Source organism: Pelodiscus sinensis, chromosome 5 (assembly GCF_052426305.1).
Source record: "Pelodiscus sinensis isolate ZL-2025 chromosome 5, ASM5242630v1, whole genome shotgun sequence".
NCBI classification, from domain to species: domain Eukaryota; kingdom Metazoa; phylum Chordata; order Testudines; family Trionychidae; genus Pelodiscus; species Pelodiscus sinensis.
Window position 1 is genome coordinate 129,802,547 of NC_143056.1, and position 17,403 is coordinate 129,819,949.

General features: G+C 57.3%; 1 protein-coding gene across 1 annotated transcript in view; it reads right to left on the reverse strand.

Moving 5' to 3' along the window:
* Nucleotides 1-4,033: 4,033 nt before the first annotated feature.
* The window catches only part of NUP160 (nucleoporin 160), a 53,275-nt gene continuing 39,905 nt past the window's right edge, over nucleotides 4,034-17,403 (reverse strand). The window contains exons 29-36 of the mRNA XM_075928872.2: nucleotides 17,216-17,276; nucleotides 15,154-15,264; nucleotides 12,634-12,757; nucleotides 10,653-10,754; nucleotides 9,986-10,127; nucleotides 6,971-7,096; nucleotides 6,379-6,483; nucleotides 4,034-4,637 (exon numbers count right to left, since the gene is read on the reverse strand). Coding sequence (XP_075784987.1) covers nucleotides 4,551-4,637; nucleotides 6,379-6,483; nucleotides 6,971-7,096; nucleotides 9,986-10,127; nucleotides 10,653-10,754; nucleotides 12,634-12,757; nucleotides 15,154-15,264; nucleotides 17,216-17,276 — 858 coding nt within the window. The 3' untranslated portion in view covers nucleotides 4,034-4,550. The remainder of the gene's footprint in view (nucleotides 4,638-6,378; nucleotides 6,484-6,970; nucleotides 7,097-9,985; nucleotides 10,128-10,652; nucleotides 10,755-12,633; nucleotides 12,758-15,153; nucleotides 15,265-17,215; nucleotides 17,277-17,403) is intronic.

Below are 17,403 nucleotides of genomic sequence, written 5' to 3' on the forward strand. Positions count from 1 at the left end.
GCGTCCGTCCGTCCGTCCCCTGGGGTGTGTGTGTGTGTGTGTGTGCGTCCGTCCGTCCGTCCCCTGGGGTGTGTGTGTGTGTGTGTGCGTCCGTCCGTCCGTCCCCTGGGGTGTGTGTGTGCGTCCGTCCGTCCGTCCCCTGGGGTGTGTGTGTGTGTGTGCGTCCGTCCGTCCGTCCCCTGGGGTGTGTGTGTGTGTGTGTGTGTCCGTCCGTCCGTCCCCTGGGGTGTGTGTGTGTGTCCGTCCGTCCCCTGGGGTGTGTGTGTGCGTCCGTCCGTCCGTCCCCTGGTGTGTGTGTGTCCGTCCGTCCGTCCCCTGGGGTGTGTGTGTGTGTCCGTCCGTCCCCTGGGGTGTGTGTGTGCGTCCGTCCGTCCGTCCCCTGGTGTGTGTGTGTCCGTCCGTCCGTCCCCTGGGGTGTGTGTGTGTGTGTGTGCGTCCGTCCGTCCGTCCCCTGGGGTGTGTGTGTGTGTGTGTGCGTCCGTCCGTCCGTCCCCTGGGGTGTGTGTGTGCGTCCGTCCGTCCGTCCCCTGGGGTGTGTGTGTGTGTGTGTGTGCGTCCGTCCGTCCGTCCCCTGGGGTGTGTGTGTGTGTGTGTGCGTCCGTCCGTCCGTCCCCTGGGGTGTGTGTGTGCGTCCGTCCGTCCGTCCCCTGGGGTGTGTGTGTGTGTGTGCGTCCGTCCGTCCGTCCCCTGGGGTGTGTGTGTGTGTGTGTGTGTCCGTCCGTCCGTCCCCTGGGGTGTGTGTGTGTGTCCGTCCGTCCCCTGGGGTGTGTGTGTGCGTCCGTCCGTCCGTCCCCTGGTGTGTGTGTGTCCGTCCGTCCGTCCCCTGGGGTGTGTGTGTGTGTCCGTCCGTCCCCTGGGGTGTGTGTGTGCGTCCGTCCGTCCGTCCCCTGGTGTGTGTGTGTCCGTCCGTCCGTCCCCTGGGGTGTGTGTGTGCGTCCGTCCGTCCGTCCCCTGGTGTGTGTGTGTGTGTGTGTGTGTGTGTGTGTGTCCGTCCGTCCGTCCCCTGGGGTGTGTGTGTGCGTCCGTCCGTCCGTCCGTCCCCTGGTGTGTGTGTGTGTGTGTCCGTCCGTCCCCTGGTGTGTGTGTGTGTGTGTGTGTGTGTCCGTCCGTCCGTCCGTCCGTCCCCTGGGGTGTGTGTGTGCGTCCGTCCGTCCCCTGGTGTGTGTGTGTGTGTGTGTGTGTGTGTGTGTGTGTGTGTGTCCGTCCGTCCCCTGGTGTGTGTGTGTGTGTGCGTCCGTCCGTCCGTCCCCTGGTGTGTGTGTGTGTGTGTGTCCGTCCGTCCGTCCCCTGGTGTGTGTGTGTGTGTCCGTCCGTCCGTCCCCTGGTGTGTGTGTGTGTGTGCGCGCGTCCGTCCGTCCCCTGGTGTGTGTGTGTCCGTCCGTCCGTCCCCTGGTGTGTGTGTGTCCGTCCGTCCGTCCAGCCCCTGGTGTGTGTGTGTGTCCGTCCGTCCGTCCAGCCCCTGGTGGGTGTGTGTGTGTGTCCGTCCAGCCCCTGGTGGGTGTGTGTGTGTGTCCGTCCAGCCCCTGGTGGGTGTGTGTGTCCGTCCGTCCGTCCAGCCCCTGGTGTGTGTGTGTCCGTCCGTCCGTCCAGCCCCTGGTGGGTGTGTGTGTGTGTCCGTCCATCCGTCCAGCTCCTGGTGTGTGTGTGTGTGTGTGTGTCCGTCCATCCGTCCAGCCCCTGGTGTGTGTGTGTGTGTGTGTGTCCCTCCATCCGTCCAGCCCCTGGTGTGTGTGTGTGTGTGTGTCCGTCCATCCGTCCAGCCCCTGGTGGGTGTGTGTGTGTGTCCATCCATCCGTCCAGCCCCTGGTGTGTGTGTGTGTGTGTGTCCGTCCATCCGTCCAGCCCCTGGTGGGTGTGTGTGTGTGTGTCCGTCCATCCGTCCAGCCCCTGGTGGGGGTGTGTGTGTCCGTCCAGCCTGTGCGTCCTCCCTCTCAAGCCCAGTGCTGGCTCTGTGTGTGTGTATGTCGTGCCCAGCCCAGCCCCAGGTGTGTGTGTCCCACTCAGCCCAGTGCTGGGTGTGTCCTGCCCAGCCCGAGCCCAGTGCCAGAGGTGTGTGTGTCCTGCCCAGCCCGAGCCCAGTGCCAGGCTGGGTGGGTGTGTGTCCTGTCCAGCCTGAGCCTGCAGCAAGCCCTATCCCAGTGCTGTGGGGTGGACCTGCCCGAGTTTAACCACAGCCTCTGCTTTTTCTCCCTAGCTCTTGCGCAGGAGGGCCGTGCGGACGCCCAGTAGGCGTTTCTTGTGCAAGAAAGCCCTATGGCTAAAATGACCATCAGAGCTTCCTTGTGCAAGAAAGCACCTCCACTGCCATAGATGCTCTTGTGCCAAAGCACATGACAGTGTGGACACATTCTTGCACAAGAACCCAGCAGTGTAGACATAGCTGGGGGTGGAAGCTAGCCCCAGGTAGCTGAACTGGGCTGCCTAGAGAAAAGGACAGATTACTCTAGGTGCAAGCTGTCATGGATTCACATATCTAGTGCTCTCATATGGTTCTGTAACAGTCCTGGGAAGTGCCCTTCAGTGATCAGTCCCCTTAGGGTCCCGCTCACTGGGGTTTTACCTCTTGGTGCCAAGGCGCAGGGCTTTTGGCACCCTTCTTCATGCTGCAAGGCCACTGCTGGTGGGGGCAAGGAATCGCAGCCGGGACCTGAGAACATGCAGCCACTGGGTGATGAACCACCTCAGTTGTCCTGCGCCGAGGAGACGAGGTAGAGTCTAGGTCTGGGGCTGCTGAATGAAGGGGCTACCTGCCCATCTTTATTCAGCTGCTAGCTGGCTGCATGGGATGAAGGGCACACACTGCTGAGCAGCGAGTGACCCTGATGGATGGGAGAATCCAGCCTCCCTCTCTTGCCCAATTCTCTTCGGTTAACAAGGGACATGGGCTAGTTGAACCCTGCACGACCAAGCTGGATGCAGCCTCGAGTGGGTGAGGCTCCTTGGCCGTTCACCGAGGACCCGAAAGAGGCCCTTGCCTTAGAGGTTGCTCAGAAAACAAACAACAAATGGTCCCTCAGCACCTTAGCAACTAACCAAACGTAGCTGGTGGTATGAGCTTTCGGGGGCACAACCCCCTTCTCCAGCAGGGTGCACTAGAGCCTGACGTGAACTCCAAACTCACTATTTCAAATCCCTTTGTGCTACAAGCCCCAGCTGCCCCCAGCCTTGCTTTGCACACTGGCATTCCCCGTGAGGCAGGGAGCCTGTTCCTCTGAGGTAGAGGTGGCTGCCTAGGACAGAGGAGCCAGACACGGACACAAACAGCTCTTACAAGCACCAGAGGCAGGTCTAGGAACTGGTGCCCTACAGGCAGCACGTGCAGCAGGGACAATCTTCCCTGGTAGGGGCACCTCTGAGCCACAGATTTCCTGCCTCCTTTGTGCGTCTCCATCTGGCTTCCTCTCATAAGCGCGTCTGCACTTCCCTGTTCCTACCTCCCTTGGGCCCCCAGCCAAGAGCCTCAGCCGTGGACCCTTCACAAGCTGTCATCCAGCTTCAGCGCCGCAGTTCCACCACGACAGAGGGGCTAAGGAAGGGAGCGCATGCCCCAAATCCCAGCCTCAAGCTAGCTGCAGACTCAGGCAGAGACCACAGCAGCGAAATACTCTTCAAGGCCACAAGGGTTAGTATGTGTGTGGGACTGCAGCACCTGGGAGCCTTCAGCATGTCCACAAGGTGCTCTGCGGGCAGAACAGAGGGACCAGTCCCCGCCCCACACCTCAGCAGAAACTGGTGTTAAAGGCAAGCTGAGATGGTCTCCGATTCGGAGGCCGTCAGACGGATGAGGGCTGCGATGCCCTCGTGTTGAGGAGTTTTCTTCCGTGGGGTGAAGCGTCTCTGAAGCATCAAAGGTGCAGAAGTTGCCAACTGGCCCAAAGCGCCCGGTGCCAGACCAGCATCTCCTGTCAGCCAGCTGTCGCCTAGCAAAGCAGCCTTGCACCAGTCCCATGAGCACTGCAGCACAGACGTCGAGCCAGAGCTCCTTAGCTGCCGTGTAGGGCCCCGCCCCATTGCAAGGCTTAACGCCGCCATCTCCACACCGGCTTGTAACAAAGCCTCATTTTATTAAAGATCATTGAAAAACGCCACAATAAATAGAGATGACCTGCCCTTTCATTCCCATTTATAATACGGGCTGAGCCTCGCAGCCAAAGGCATTCAGTAAAAACAGAAACGGAGGGACTTGGAGTTTGTAGAGTGGGAGGATGACAGCGCAACAAACTAACCCACCGTCCTCTTGGCTGGAAGTGGGGACATCAAAGCAATACAGAGGGGGTCTCCCACGCAGTAAAAAAAGAAGCTTTCCAGGCCCCTGACTCATGCAGGGAATGCTGGTTTGCACCGGTCTGGAAAAACAGACTTTATAGAGTAGCACCAGCAGGCGTGCACGGGGCGGCATGGGACCCCCACGTCCCTGCTCGCGATGACAGCCCCATGCAGAGATGGAGTCTCAGGCGTGGAACAGTCCCTGCAGAACAGTGCAAGCTCTGCCTGGGGCTCAGTGACTACCCCTGGCAAGCAGCAGGGGGTTAGACAGGCCACGCCGACGGCTAGTTCCGGCGATACAAGAGATCTCGGGTTGCCAGGTCGACCTGTTGTTGGTAGTCCTCCAGCTTGTCCTGCACCTTCTGGTACAGCTAGGAGAGACGAGGGAGCAGCCATCAGGAGAGACAGTGGCTCTGGGGACAGATGGGGCAGTCGTGCCCTTCCTGTCCCCACGCAGACCCTCGCAGTCACACCGGCCCTTCACAGGACCTGGTGGTACACCCTGCTCCTCTGCTGTGCCTGCTAGCAGCTCTGCTTTCGCCACACCCCCACGCTTCCCTCCATTTCCCCACCCCCGGAAGGACACAGACTGCATCCGAGACCCCACACTGAATGGAATGGCAGTATCTGCGGGCTGGCCCACGCCCTCGTGAGGAGCCGAGTGGCTTGTCGAGTGGGGCACCCTAGCTGCAGCGAACTCCCATCAGTAGGGCCCTGCCCAATTCCCAGCCATGCAACATGCGCCACAGACTGTGAAATCTTGTGTCCCCCCATGAAGCCTGCCCCCCGCGTGCTTACACTCAGTGTGGTGCAGATTCCACGGGGCAGACCAGCATTCCTCAACCGGAGGTCTTGACCCAAAGGGAATTGCAGGGGGATCATGAGGAATTTTAGGAGGGCCACGGTTTTACACCCTGACGTCCAGGCCGCCTTTAGAGCTGGGCAACTGGAGAGCAGTGGCTGTAAGGCACTGCAGAGCTGGACTCCTAGCCAGCAGCCACCGCTCTCCACTGCCCAGCTCTGAAGGCAGCACCACTGCACTAGTGGAGCTATACAGCACGGCTACCCATACAATAACCCTGTGCTCCGCCGCCCCCATGACTCCTTTTTGGGTCAGGGCCCAACATTACAACACTAGGACAGTTCAGACTGAAATGTCCGAAATCATGAAATTCACCATTTTTAAAATGCCAGGCCTGTGAAATTGATCAAGATGGACGGGGAATTTTGTAGGGTTCTACCCATCAGCCTGAGGGATGCAGAAAGCCCGGAGCAGGATGCATGCTGCAGCGCTCCCTCCTCTCTGCCTGGCCATACCCATCTTGTTCCTGCAGCCCACTTCCCGGGGGGGGGGCCCTGGCGGGCCAGAACCGAATGCCAGCATGCCAGAGTGCAGGACCTTCCCCCGTCCTGCAGGCTCCTCTCACTGCTCTGCTGGCTGCTGTCATCCTGCTCTGGCAGCTTTGCCGTTTTCCACATGTCTCCCTGCTCTGTGCAAGAGGCAGGGCTTTGCCAAGCTCCATCCTTCATGTCCTGCCCAGCTCCTCCTGCTTTTGCGAGGGAAAGCAACTCACCTGTCACCCTGCCCCCTCCACGTACTGGTTACTCCCCTTTTCAACTCAGTCAGGAAGTTTCCTAATCACTCCACTCCCTGCACTAGCCCTCCGGGCATCGGCCCTCAGCCTGGCCATTCCTGATCACACCACTGACGCCCTCTGCCTGCTTGGCAAAAGGAGCCTTTAGACATGCAGGTGAGCGGAGACACTTGCTCGACAATACAGGCCTCCAGTGTCTTGCCATGGTCCTTCATTCACTCGCTGAGCTCACAGAAACAAGCCCCTTTCCTCCCAAGGCACATCCTTGGCCGACTCCCACTCGGGGGCACCAATTCCAGATGCTCATCCCCCTGCCAACGCTTTTAAACGTCTTCCGTTCCTCCTACTGGTTCTGTGTTACAGGCAGATCAGATGGAGCCCTAGCAGACTCATTTCAGAAAGAGCCGGCTCCCAGCTGCTCCCTTCCTCCCCAGTGCCTCCCTTGGTATTGCTCCCACCCTGGGCAGAGCTGCCTGGCTCGGCGCTTTGGGTGGCAGCAGGGCGGAGCCGTACTCACCACCGCGCTGTGATGGTTTGTCGTGTTCTCCCCCAAGGCCTGAAGCAGCTGGTCAATAGCCGAGTACGGAAGCCACACCATGGGCGCCATAGCAGACAAGGGACGCTAAAGGGAAGAGCAGCCATTACTAACTGCAGCACTAAGCACGTCTCTAGAACTTTTAACCTACAGACCTCAATTATCAGCACTGTTCAGACCGGGAGCCAGGCCCAGGGGAGACGTGACTTGCCTCCAGTCCCCCCGCAGGCCAGCCGCAGAGCCGGGCACAGAACCCATGTGCGCATTCCCAGCCAGCCCTCCCTCACACTGGGCTACATGCGCTGCAGAGCCGCTCAGCGCGGTGGCAGGCAAGGAGGGAGTCACCGGGGCCAGATCTCGGCTTCGGAGGAGCGAAGACCCCGGTGACGGTCCCAGCAGGCACCCAGCCAGGGAGGTGCAGCTGGAGGGGCTCCACAGTGAGAAACCCAGTCCCAGTGAGGAGATGTGCGGCGCCTCAGCTCAGAGCGGGCTGCCCTCCACAGCTAAGGCGCTGGGAACGGTCCAAGGAGGAGAGCTGGTGGGGGGGGGGGGACGCGTTTCAGCCCTTGCCTACCTCAATGCCAAAGTGCTCGTGGCCCTTCCCCAGTAAGGCGTCCACGTACTCCAGCACCAGGTCCACAGCTTCCTCCAGGAGGGCGTAGTTCAAGTAGAGGCGAAGGAGCTCGGCAGCATCCACCTTCTGCCAGCAGACAGGGTTAGTGAGCGGCTGGGTCTGGGAGGCGCTCACAGGCCTAGCAGCCGCTGCCTAGAGCACAGGCCCGGAGCCTCTGGGACCGAGTCCCTTTCAACCTCTGACCCCAGCGTGGACACTCCAAGCTCGGGGGTCCCCGGGGAGGTGCCAGAGGCCAGGGTTCCCAGCAGGGTTCTCGGGCTCTGCTGCCCGAGCCACTCAAAGCTGCCAGACGTGCTGGGGATCTGCCCTCAGCACCGGGCAAGGGTTCTCTGAAACCAGAGGAATCGCACTTGGGGTTACCTCGCCCATGGCACCAGCCCCTCACAGGGCTGCACAGGGCCACACAACAGCCTCTGCCAGCAGCCAAGAATAAAGCACCCTCCTCGCTCCTGGGGGCTCCTGCCCCTGCATTCTTTGTCCCCGAAGCACCCGGTCCCCTTTCTAACAGCCCCTGGGACTCTGCTGGCTCTTACCTCTCCTGGCTTCTGCATCTTCCTACAACCTCACCCCCCAAACGGCCTGCCAGGCAGCCCGCTCCTCGCATCTCACCTGTCCGCACAAAGCCCCACCCACTGATGCCCCCTAGTACCTCCTAGCCTGCCCTTAGAATACTCTTCGGGCTTGTACGTGGGGTGTCTCTTATTGTGAGTGCCACAGCTTGCCTTATAATCTCACTGGACGAGCCAGGAGAGAAAGGAGCGCTGTCCCTCTCCACTGTAACTGTGCTGGGCTAGAGACAACCACACGCCCGGCATTTCACACACAGGTCTGACAGACTGCCCACGGCACACACAGGAACCCAGTCACGGCTGCCATGCCTTGGGGAAGTTTCTTTGCATTTCCTTCTCAAAGGAGCAGAACCGTAGCTGAGGCTATAGTGGCTCCGCTAGAGTGGAGCTGTTGCCAGATTTCTGCCAAGAATACGGCTGCTTTCTGAAAGTGGGGTCAGCCAGACTTCAAAGCTGACTCGAGTCATGTTCCCAGGAGCCAGAGAAGTGCAAGTTTCAGACTGCCCGGTTACAGCAAGCCACGCTGCCACGCTACAGAAGGTTACAGCCAGTCTCTCCTTTTCACTCCCTCAAGTACCTTCCCCTGGGGTTGAAATTCAAGACGAAGAAACAAACAAGCCTCCTCATTTGAGCTCACGCTCAGAACGAGCTGTGTCCCCTACCAGCTGGACCATCTGAACGTCAACCAATCTCGACACATTTCATCGCCAGTAGCGAAGGCTGCCCAAGAGTTCCCATTCTAAGACCCTGCTTTCAGCTGCTTATCACTGCGCTGAACTAGTTGGGCTGGAGTGTCCCATGCTGCATGCCACTGAATGAGTCAGAATAACTCACTGTTTTGCCCATGACACAAACAATTCCTCCTACCCTTTGACTGGTAAGCTCTAGCACCTCAGAAAATTGAAATCTGCCAGAGTAGGGGGCTACCATGGTGCCACAGATGTGCCTTTTGCTCTCCCCATAAAAATCTGCCCAAACCATCAGAAAGTCTCCATTTGCACACGGTCAGAAGAGACCTGCTAAAAATGTAACAGCTACACTAGCCAAAGTTTCCACTTGCACTGAGCATGCTCCATCCCTGGGCTGCACAGAGCAGGATTTTCCAGCAATAGCTAGTCCTGGCAGCCAGGCAAAGTGGCAGTCTCCATGCTCCCCCTGCTGGTGCCTAGGCCCCCCGTGAAGGGGCGGAGAAGGAAGCTACCCATCTAGAATGCAGAAGTGTGAAGATCTGAAGAGAAGGGGCAGGAGGCTGGGACAAGGACAGCTGTGAAATGAGGGCCTCGTCCCTCTCTAGTGCCTACCCTCACTGAGGACGACAACCAACTACTGCTGCCAAGTCCGTATGAGAACTACATGATGAACTGCCAAATTTTCAGTTTGCTTCTACAAAACTCAGAGAAAACGACATGAAAATGCTTTACAAGAAGAGCGAAGCTGCAAAACAGAGCACATGAGAGTCTCCAGGTGCCTGAGCAAACTGAATTTGGCTCCCTTGTGCAGATGCATTAGCAGGGCTCGACTAATAATACAATCTAGTTGCCCGTGGTGAGTAGATTATGACTCGGAAGAGCCAGGTTCGGGCGATCTGCGCATGCCCTGTGCATTAGGACAGTCTGTAATTGCAGAATCCCATATTTTCCACACGGCTGCTGCCTCATTCAGCGCACCCTCTGCCCTGAGAGTCCTGCCCCCTCCAGCAGACCCCTGCCCCCAGCGTGCTCTCCCCTCAAGAGCCGCTGACAAGCCATCCTCCCAGCACCTTCTTCACCTCAACAGAGTCCCGATATCTACAGCAACCAACTAAGTTCCTTAGTCAGAAGCCCCATCCCTACCTCACCCGGCAGCCCTCTGTTCCCCAACCTCCTGCCCTTCCACACCCTCCAAACACAGCAGCCCCAGCCACAGGGAAAATTACTCCCCCCACAGGTCTCTCTGATCCTGTCACCTATTGCAGTTGCCTACTTCCACCCTTTGCAGCCTGGCCAAACCCAAGGTTTAATGGCCAAGCTGCCCCATTCTCCTGGCTTTGTAGCAGCTACGAATGTGACCCGTTTCCAGGGCTGGGGAAGGGGATGTCTAGTTTGGAGATGGCGCTGTTTGGCCCTGGACACTGTCTTGGCTTCTGCATGGCGGCAGGGGCTCGACACGCAGCAGGAGCACACAATCCTGCAGCAGCTGACGTATCAGCAGGGCTTGACAAACCGTGGCGAGAACTACTCGCCAGCCCCGCACCGCGCATGTGCCAGACCGGTACTGTGCATGCACGCAGCGCTGGTGAATGGGACGCGCGGAGCAACCGGCTCAAATCTACTCGCCACGGGTTTGTCGAGCCCCGTGTATCAGAAGCTGACACACAGCCCCGCGACTGTGGCTCCCCTTCACTTACCTTGTAACTATTGATAAGCCAGTTAGGCAGCGGCACCCCATGTGAGAGGAGCTTGTTGATCACACAGTGATGATGCAGGTGGTTCTGGGATTTGTATCTGTCCAGGTAGGAAGACAGCAGCCGCCAGGCCTCGTCTGTGGCACTAGAAGACGGGACAGAGCGTGTTAGACTGAAATGGGGGGGGCTGGGCTTTAGGCTCCGACAGAGGGGCCGGATCCACATGGAAACCAAAATGACTGGCGCGGAGAGGGAGCAGCCAATGGAAGAGGAGCTTGTAGCCAGATACGGGCACAAAGGGAATTCAGTGTTTCCAAGGACCGGCAGTCTGAGGCTGCTTTTACCTGAGCGGGGGAGCGGGCCAACCGCGTGTGCTTAATGCTCACGCTTCAGACAGAGCACTAACTAGCACACCTGAGCGCAGTGGCGAGGAAAGGTGAACACGCGCTACTGCGGGGGAAGCAAGGAGGCTGCGTGTGCATTACCCTGCCAGAGTCCCGGCCTCTTCCCCAAAAGCTTTGAGGCTACAGGGTCCCCCCAAAGCACCTGGAACCCTGGGATTTTGACAAACCCGAGACCATTGGGTTTTGTCAGAGCTTTTTGCCAGCAGAAGCTGCCGCAGCACCTGCCTTGGAAGAGCAGCCCTGAACCATCTCCTCCTGGACCCTACCTGGACTCCTTGGTGGTAATGACGGACGAGAGCTGGTTTGCTGCCAGCCAGTCCCAGGCCTCTGCCTGAACCGCTTCCCCTCCGAACTGCAGTTTGATGCATCTGGAACACACAACATCCAGCACAGTACAGACCTCGCTGCACTGAAAGCCGGGGCCCTGTGCTATCCTCCCTTCCCACAGCTACACCGTGAAACTGGTCAGCCAGCTGGGGCCTCCCCAATGCTGTTCCACTCCCAGTAGCTCCTGGCTTAGCTGGTGGAACAGGAGACACAATGGAAACTACTTGAAATCAAACTCTTCAGATAGGTCAATTTAAAAACCTAACCCCACCCCCCAACCGTTCCTAGGGGCCAAGAGCCCCCCAGTAACCCACTGTGACGTAGTGGGGGTACTTGCTGGGCTGTGGTGACCCCTGCTGTCTGGAGCAAGACCCAGCAGGGAAAACCTCACTATGCAAAGGTAATGCCAAACTTGTTGAACCAGACACCCCCCATGGAGAGGAACAAAGGAAGGTGGAATGCTGCCCTGGCTGGGGGGCAGGGCTGGAGGAGAGTTAGTTAGTTCCTGTCTGGAAAGCAGGGGAGAAGGAGCTGGGGAGGGGGGCTGGGACTCCCCTATCTCAAGGGGAGCACTGAGGCCTCTTAGCCCCAGTTCCTGTAACCAGATTACATCTGTGCTGTGCTGTATCCTGGAGGAGCAATAAACCACCCTCAATTCCACTGGCTGGTGGAGTCTGTTTGTGCCATTTCAGGGTGCAGGAGACGGGGGACCCCCAACGCGCCGTCACACCCACCAACCCAAACCAGAGCAAGTAGCCCGGTGTGCCCGAGGCAGAGCCGGGACACTAAGCATGGGGGTGTCGTCGGCATGTGCCAGCAAGCAGGGATGGCCTCGAGTGCTCCCAACACAGACCCCTGTGCACCACAGCCTTTGCACAGGCCAGCGCTCCTGGGATGAGGCAGCATCTGGAGAGGAGAGGCCAGCCCCACACGTGCGTCGGCAGCCACAGCTTGTGGAGGGCCCCTCCGTGCAGGTCAGCAAGCACGGAGCCACCAGCAGAGGCCAGCAGCAAGCGCCCAGAAGGGATGTATTACACGCCTGGTTTGATCGGGCAGGCCTTTTGATTTTTGGAGCCTAGGGGGAAGCCCCTAGCCCCAATGAGTGTCCGAGATCATGTGAGGTTGAAAAACTCCAGCAGAGATGTGCACACAAGTGTGGGACTCTCCCACAGCAGCTCCATGGTGTGCTCTTAGCTCCCCCCACCCCAGGCTGGGGACAGGGTAGCGCTAACCCTCTGACACAAAGCAGGGATGGTGCTCACTTTGTTATGTTGCATGCAATCTCTACTGTCCTGTGGGAACCCACTGTGCCTCAGTTTCCCTGGGCACTGCACCGCTATCTAGATGGGGATGAGGATTCCGGGTGTGACTCACTGAGGGGGGCTGCCCAGGCCAGCAAGGTCACAATGGCCCAGGCTCACAGTAACCCTGCGCCTGGGAGGGGGGTGTGACCAGCTAACACCTTTTGCCCAGAAGCAGAACAAAGGCTGGAGGCGGGGCTGCCTGCAGACAGAGCTGGGCTGCTGGGGCATGTGAGTGAGTCTCGCTGGCTTGGGGCACAGAGATGGGGGGGTAGGACTCTGGGCTCTGATCCCCCCTCTCCCCAAGATGGATGGTGCTGGCTGCTCCTGGTTCTGTGCTGACAAGTCTGTGCTACGCTGTGTCCCTGTGAAACAATAAACCTTTTGTTCTACCTGCTGGCTGCAGACGGGGGTGCATGGCCCGGTGGCTCCCCACCCCTCGGTGACCCCTTCCCTCCTCAGTTAAACACAGCTGCTTCCGAGAGCACCACTGACTAACACTTTCAATTCGCAGACACGGGAGACAGCTGGGCATTGACAGGCCAGGGACATTCCAAATCCCACAGAGCTTGTGCAATGCACGTTCTTCAGTGTTTGTGTTATACAAGGCGTCACGTACTTGAAAGCCAGTCCCTCAAAGACAGGCGTCAGGGGGAGTTTGAAGGTCTGGCAGAGCGAGACGGCTGTGTCGAAGAGGCCAGCCTGAACCAGGAGAGTGACTATTTCTTCTGGCGAAGAGCTTCCTAGGCAAACAGAGCATCCCGTCAGTGCATGCCACAAAATGAACATCCCCACACACCTCCTTCAAACACAACCCAGCAGCCTGGAGCGACTCCTGACGGATAGATTCTCCACCAAAGCTACGCAAGGGCAATGCACTGAAAGTCAGGAAATGCTCCACAAGGCAACTGGGCAAAGGGGCAACGTTAAAAACAGCATAAAAATATAGTGGGAGATTCTGGAAATTACAGAGAAACACGCTTGGCTTCAATGCCAGGAAAATTGGCTGAAACAGTCACTCAATGCCTAGAAAAGTCTGAAGATTCTGTAACCTCATTCTCTAAAACGGCTGGATTATAAATCACTCAATCAGCCCAACACAGGGGTAGGCACGGAAAGCCTCCGCCTGGATGGTTTAAACTTGGCAAAATTATAATGGATCAAAACAGATAATAACTGAAAAGTGTGGGGCAAATTTAGCCATAAGCGCCGTTCGGTCTATAAACCAAACCCCTGCTTGCCTCTTGGTAGCAGGGAAGAAGATTGGTGGGGGCGTTCTCACTCTTAGGCTGTGTTCGTGTGATGCTGCCAGCCACCGATCTCAAGGGCTGAAGAGGGCTCCTGCCTCTGGGGTGGAACACAGCAGTGTTGAACACCACAAAAAGCCCCACAAGGGTATGTGAAAACTACTGTATCCAATTAAAACGGCAGGGGGAGTTAAGCAGGCAGAAGGGTAATTAACTGAGTTGGAATTTGTTGGAGGAGATGAGAGCCAGCGACGCTTTAGAGATTTACGCCCCTCCCACCACCACCTAAACTTCTGAACAGCAGCAGCAAAGAAAGTGACCAACAGCAGCAGTGCCCCGGACATTTGTTAAAGAACAGCCTGAAGGAATCCTCCCCATTCACATTTCTTGTAGGAGCCTAGATTCCCAGGCCAGACGGGACTGCTAGGACCATCTTGTCTGACCTCCTGTGTGACACAGGCCGGAGACGTGCCCCCAAATAATCCCTAGCGCAGAGCTGTGAGGAAAACACCCAGTCTTGACTTAAAATTGGTCAGAGAATCTACCATGAGCCTTGGCAAATTCACTTCCCTGCCATTGGGCGGTGCTGGACCTTTCTCTGCTAGACTGAAGAGCCCATTTGTAAATACAGAAGATCTACCGGGCGCTGCTCGGGTCCTAAACTCAATTTTTGGTTGTCAGAAATAAAATGACAATGTCCAGGCTTCATCTGCTCTGCTCTGGGGTGGGGCTGGGGAGGAGGGGTTCAGGATGCAGGCAGCCCGAGGGAGAGAGTACCCCAGCCCCCTCTCACTGCAGCAGCTTGGGGCCAGGTGACAAGCCCCTTTCCATGGCCGCTGCAGCTCCAGTGGGCACAGCTGAAGGAGGGGTGCATGTCTCCCCGCTGGGGCAGGTCCAGGTGAGGCTGGGTGGGAGCCATGGAAGGACCACCTGTCCCCCAACAGCAGCAGCTCTGTGTTGGCTGCCATGGCTGGGAGGAGGCTGGGGGGGGGGGAAGAAGTGAAGCACCCCCTCCCTCTAATACCGAACTGCCATGGTTGGCAGGGGGTGCGGCTCCCGCTCCCATGGGCCCCAGCATGGAGTTGCCACAGCTGGCAGGAGGGCACAACCCCCCGCCGGCCCAGAACAGAACTGAGCCCACCTGGAGCCCTTGTTCAACATTCACTGAGTTGTCAGTTCTGAGGCCTGTACTTGAACTGGTGATAGCTTCTCATAAAACCGTACAGAAAAGAGACCATCCCATTCCAGGCACATCCCACTTTCCTGGCCCCACCAAACCCTACCCGTGCTGTACGGTACGCTGAGAGGAAGCTGTCTATCGAATCTGGCGGCCCTAGCTCTCACCGTTTAGGAGGAGTTCTGGAACAGACAGACTGACTCACTCTGAAACGTACAGCAGATCTGTTCCCAGTGCAGGTACTTATAGACTGTATTGTGGGCAAGCCAGCCCTTAACCTTCCCTTCGTTTAGCTAAACCACTGGAGTGCTCTGGTGAAATCTAGCCGGCAGTCAGACAGCCACAGCTGGCCCGTGCCAACTGACTCAGGCTTGTGGGGCTCGGGCTCCAGGGCTGTTTGATTCGGGTGTCGATGTTCGGCCTGGGCTCGGACACTCTGCGAGGTGGGAGGGTCCCAGAGCTCCAGGCTGAGCCTGACTGAAAACTTCAATTCAACAGCCCCTTCAGCCTGAGCCCTGGTCCGCTGTCGCACAGACCCTTTGATTCTCCACCAAACTTCGGGGTTCCCATTCCAGTAGAGCCTGCTCCATCCCTGGTTCGCTTGTGCTGATGAGCGCCCAAGACAATGTGGCGGCCAGTGCAAAACCCTTCCACGTCACCCCTCGGCGCATCCGAACCAACCCCTATTCTCTGCAAGCAGTGTCCCTGTTCTTACCTGCCACAGCAGCTGTGGACGGGTCCTGCTGGGCAAGCGTCAGTCGGATGCGAGCCAACATGCACTCCTTCTCCAGATCCTCCAGCTCCAGGATTTCTATGTGGCGAGCCGCTGTACAGAACAGACGTGTGTTCAGAGAGCGCCCCAGGCGGACTGTGGGGCTCACAGAGGGGAGGGGAAAGTCCTGGCTTTACAGAGCTTATGGTCTAATCGGTCACTACATAGAGGATGACTGGGATGCAACGTACCAGTGATCAAAGAGAGCCAATGCGGGTCATTTAGGGGATACATCTACACGGTCATCTACAGCACACACGGACCGCTTTGACCCCATTACCTAACCCAGCTCCGGTATCTCTCTGTGTGCCGCAATCACCCCTGAACTGCAGCGGAGGCAGGCACTAGCTCAACCCTTCCACAAGCTGATCACACAGGAGAGGGGGCCGGGACGTGGTGAATCCCACTTGCAGGAGAGAGTGCGGAGGCACGGCAGACGAGGCCAGAAAGGGAGCTCCAACCACCAGGCACCCGTGTTCCCTGTAAGCTGAGCGCTTCGCCAGCCACCCAGAATTCAAATGCTGGCCTTCTGAGTAGCAGAGTGACGACAGCTGGCAACCTGTGTTTCTATTGGCGGTGCACATCAACACATCCCTCGGTGCACACAACAAACATTAACCTGCACGTGGATAGACAAAACTAGAGGTAACACTGATGCTCTCCATTGGTGCTCCATATGCACCGAGGCACGTGCGGATGTGCACCACCAGTAGAAACACAGGCTGCTGGTTGTGGGCACTCTGTCAATCAGCTGGGTGGCATCTGAATCTCTCCAGAGGGGCCACACAAGAGCATCGCTTACGGGAACAATGCCGAGCACCCTCTGAAAGAAGCTGCAATGGCGTGTAAAAGAAACCAATTTAGAACACGCTCAGCTGTGGTGACTAATGGGCTTCTCCGCCCCATCAAGTGAGTCACATTAGGTACCTGTCGACTGTAACCCTGGCCCTTCCTCTCCCTGCTCCCTCCATGCTCACATCACAGCTGACGTGGATTGCAGGATATTCAGGGTAGGGACCACCTCTGCTAACGCTGGGACCGCACCTTGCCCAGTCTGCAACACTCAATGAACGGGAACGTTACAAACAACCCGAGTCAGGGCAGCCAGAGGTGAAAGAGCAACAGGGAATGGCCCACTCCAGCTTTAGGAAGGCCGCAGAAAAATGGATCTTGTGGGGACGTAGCGTGCTGTGCTCAAGCATATAACCGGGGCACAGAATAAAGCAGGGTTAGACTTGCCTGTGAATCTAGAACATACTGGCTCTCATTTTAGCAGGCAACAACTAGCATTTGCTCTCAATACTTTAAATGAGTGAAGGACTTTTAGATTATCTGTCTTCCAAATGGCTCCTCTGGGCAGCATGCCATTGGACTGGCATGTTTGTCTGTTCCTCTCTTGACCTCTGGAGTTCAATTCCAGCAGCCAATTGAAGACCAGCATTCAACCCGACTACCTTCCCCTTGCTAGTTGTTAACTCCTACGCAGCATTTAGACAGATCCAGTTAAGAACATTACAACTGCCAGATCCAGGCACTAGACACATTTTTTTTAATCGTTTCTTGCCTTTGGAGACGTTAATAAAACTAGAGGCAGATGCTACGTGGCACCCAAGTCGTATGCTTTCAGAAAATAGGCAGATACTGAAGTGAGGATAAATGCACTCGTCAAACGACGCAGAGGTCAGAGTTAATTTTGCCAGGCTGGAATATGCACTTCCCTGTGCTCGCTGGGAGCAGGTCTGTTATGCAGACTGGGTAATGCAAGAGAAAAAGACCCTGCTGTCATAACTGATATTGTTGTGTTTTTTATACATCCTTTTGTTTGGAATGTTAAGAATGTGAACACCGAGGCCACGGGAGGGATTAGGGAAAGGCAGCACACGTTTCTAGTGGGACTTTCAGTGGCATAGAAGGCTGTGGAAGGAGGGAGCCCTCTCCCCAGGTTGCTAGCAATTTTTGAGTCAAAAAGCAGAGTGCTGGAATACAGGACATGCTAGCGACTTACTTGGGACGGCCATGCATTCCCCATCATGGCTTCTCTTTGGGGATGCCCCGGGGCGTTCATACTGCCAGGAGGAGAAAAGGGTTAGTTGAAGTTGGATTTTGAAGGGTAGGTCACTTCTCCTTTCCCATCTAGTGCTGGATGTCCCACCTGTCCCACTGGAAGAGCTGTGGAGCTTTTTAGCAATTGCA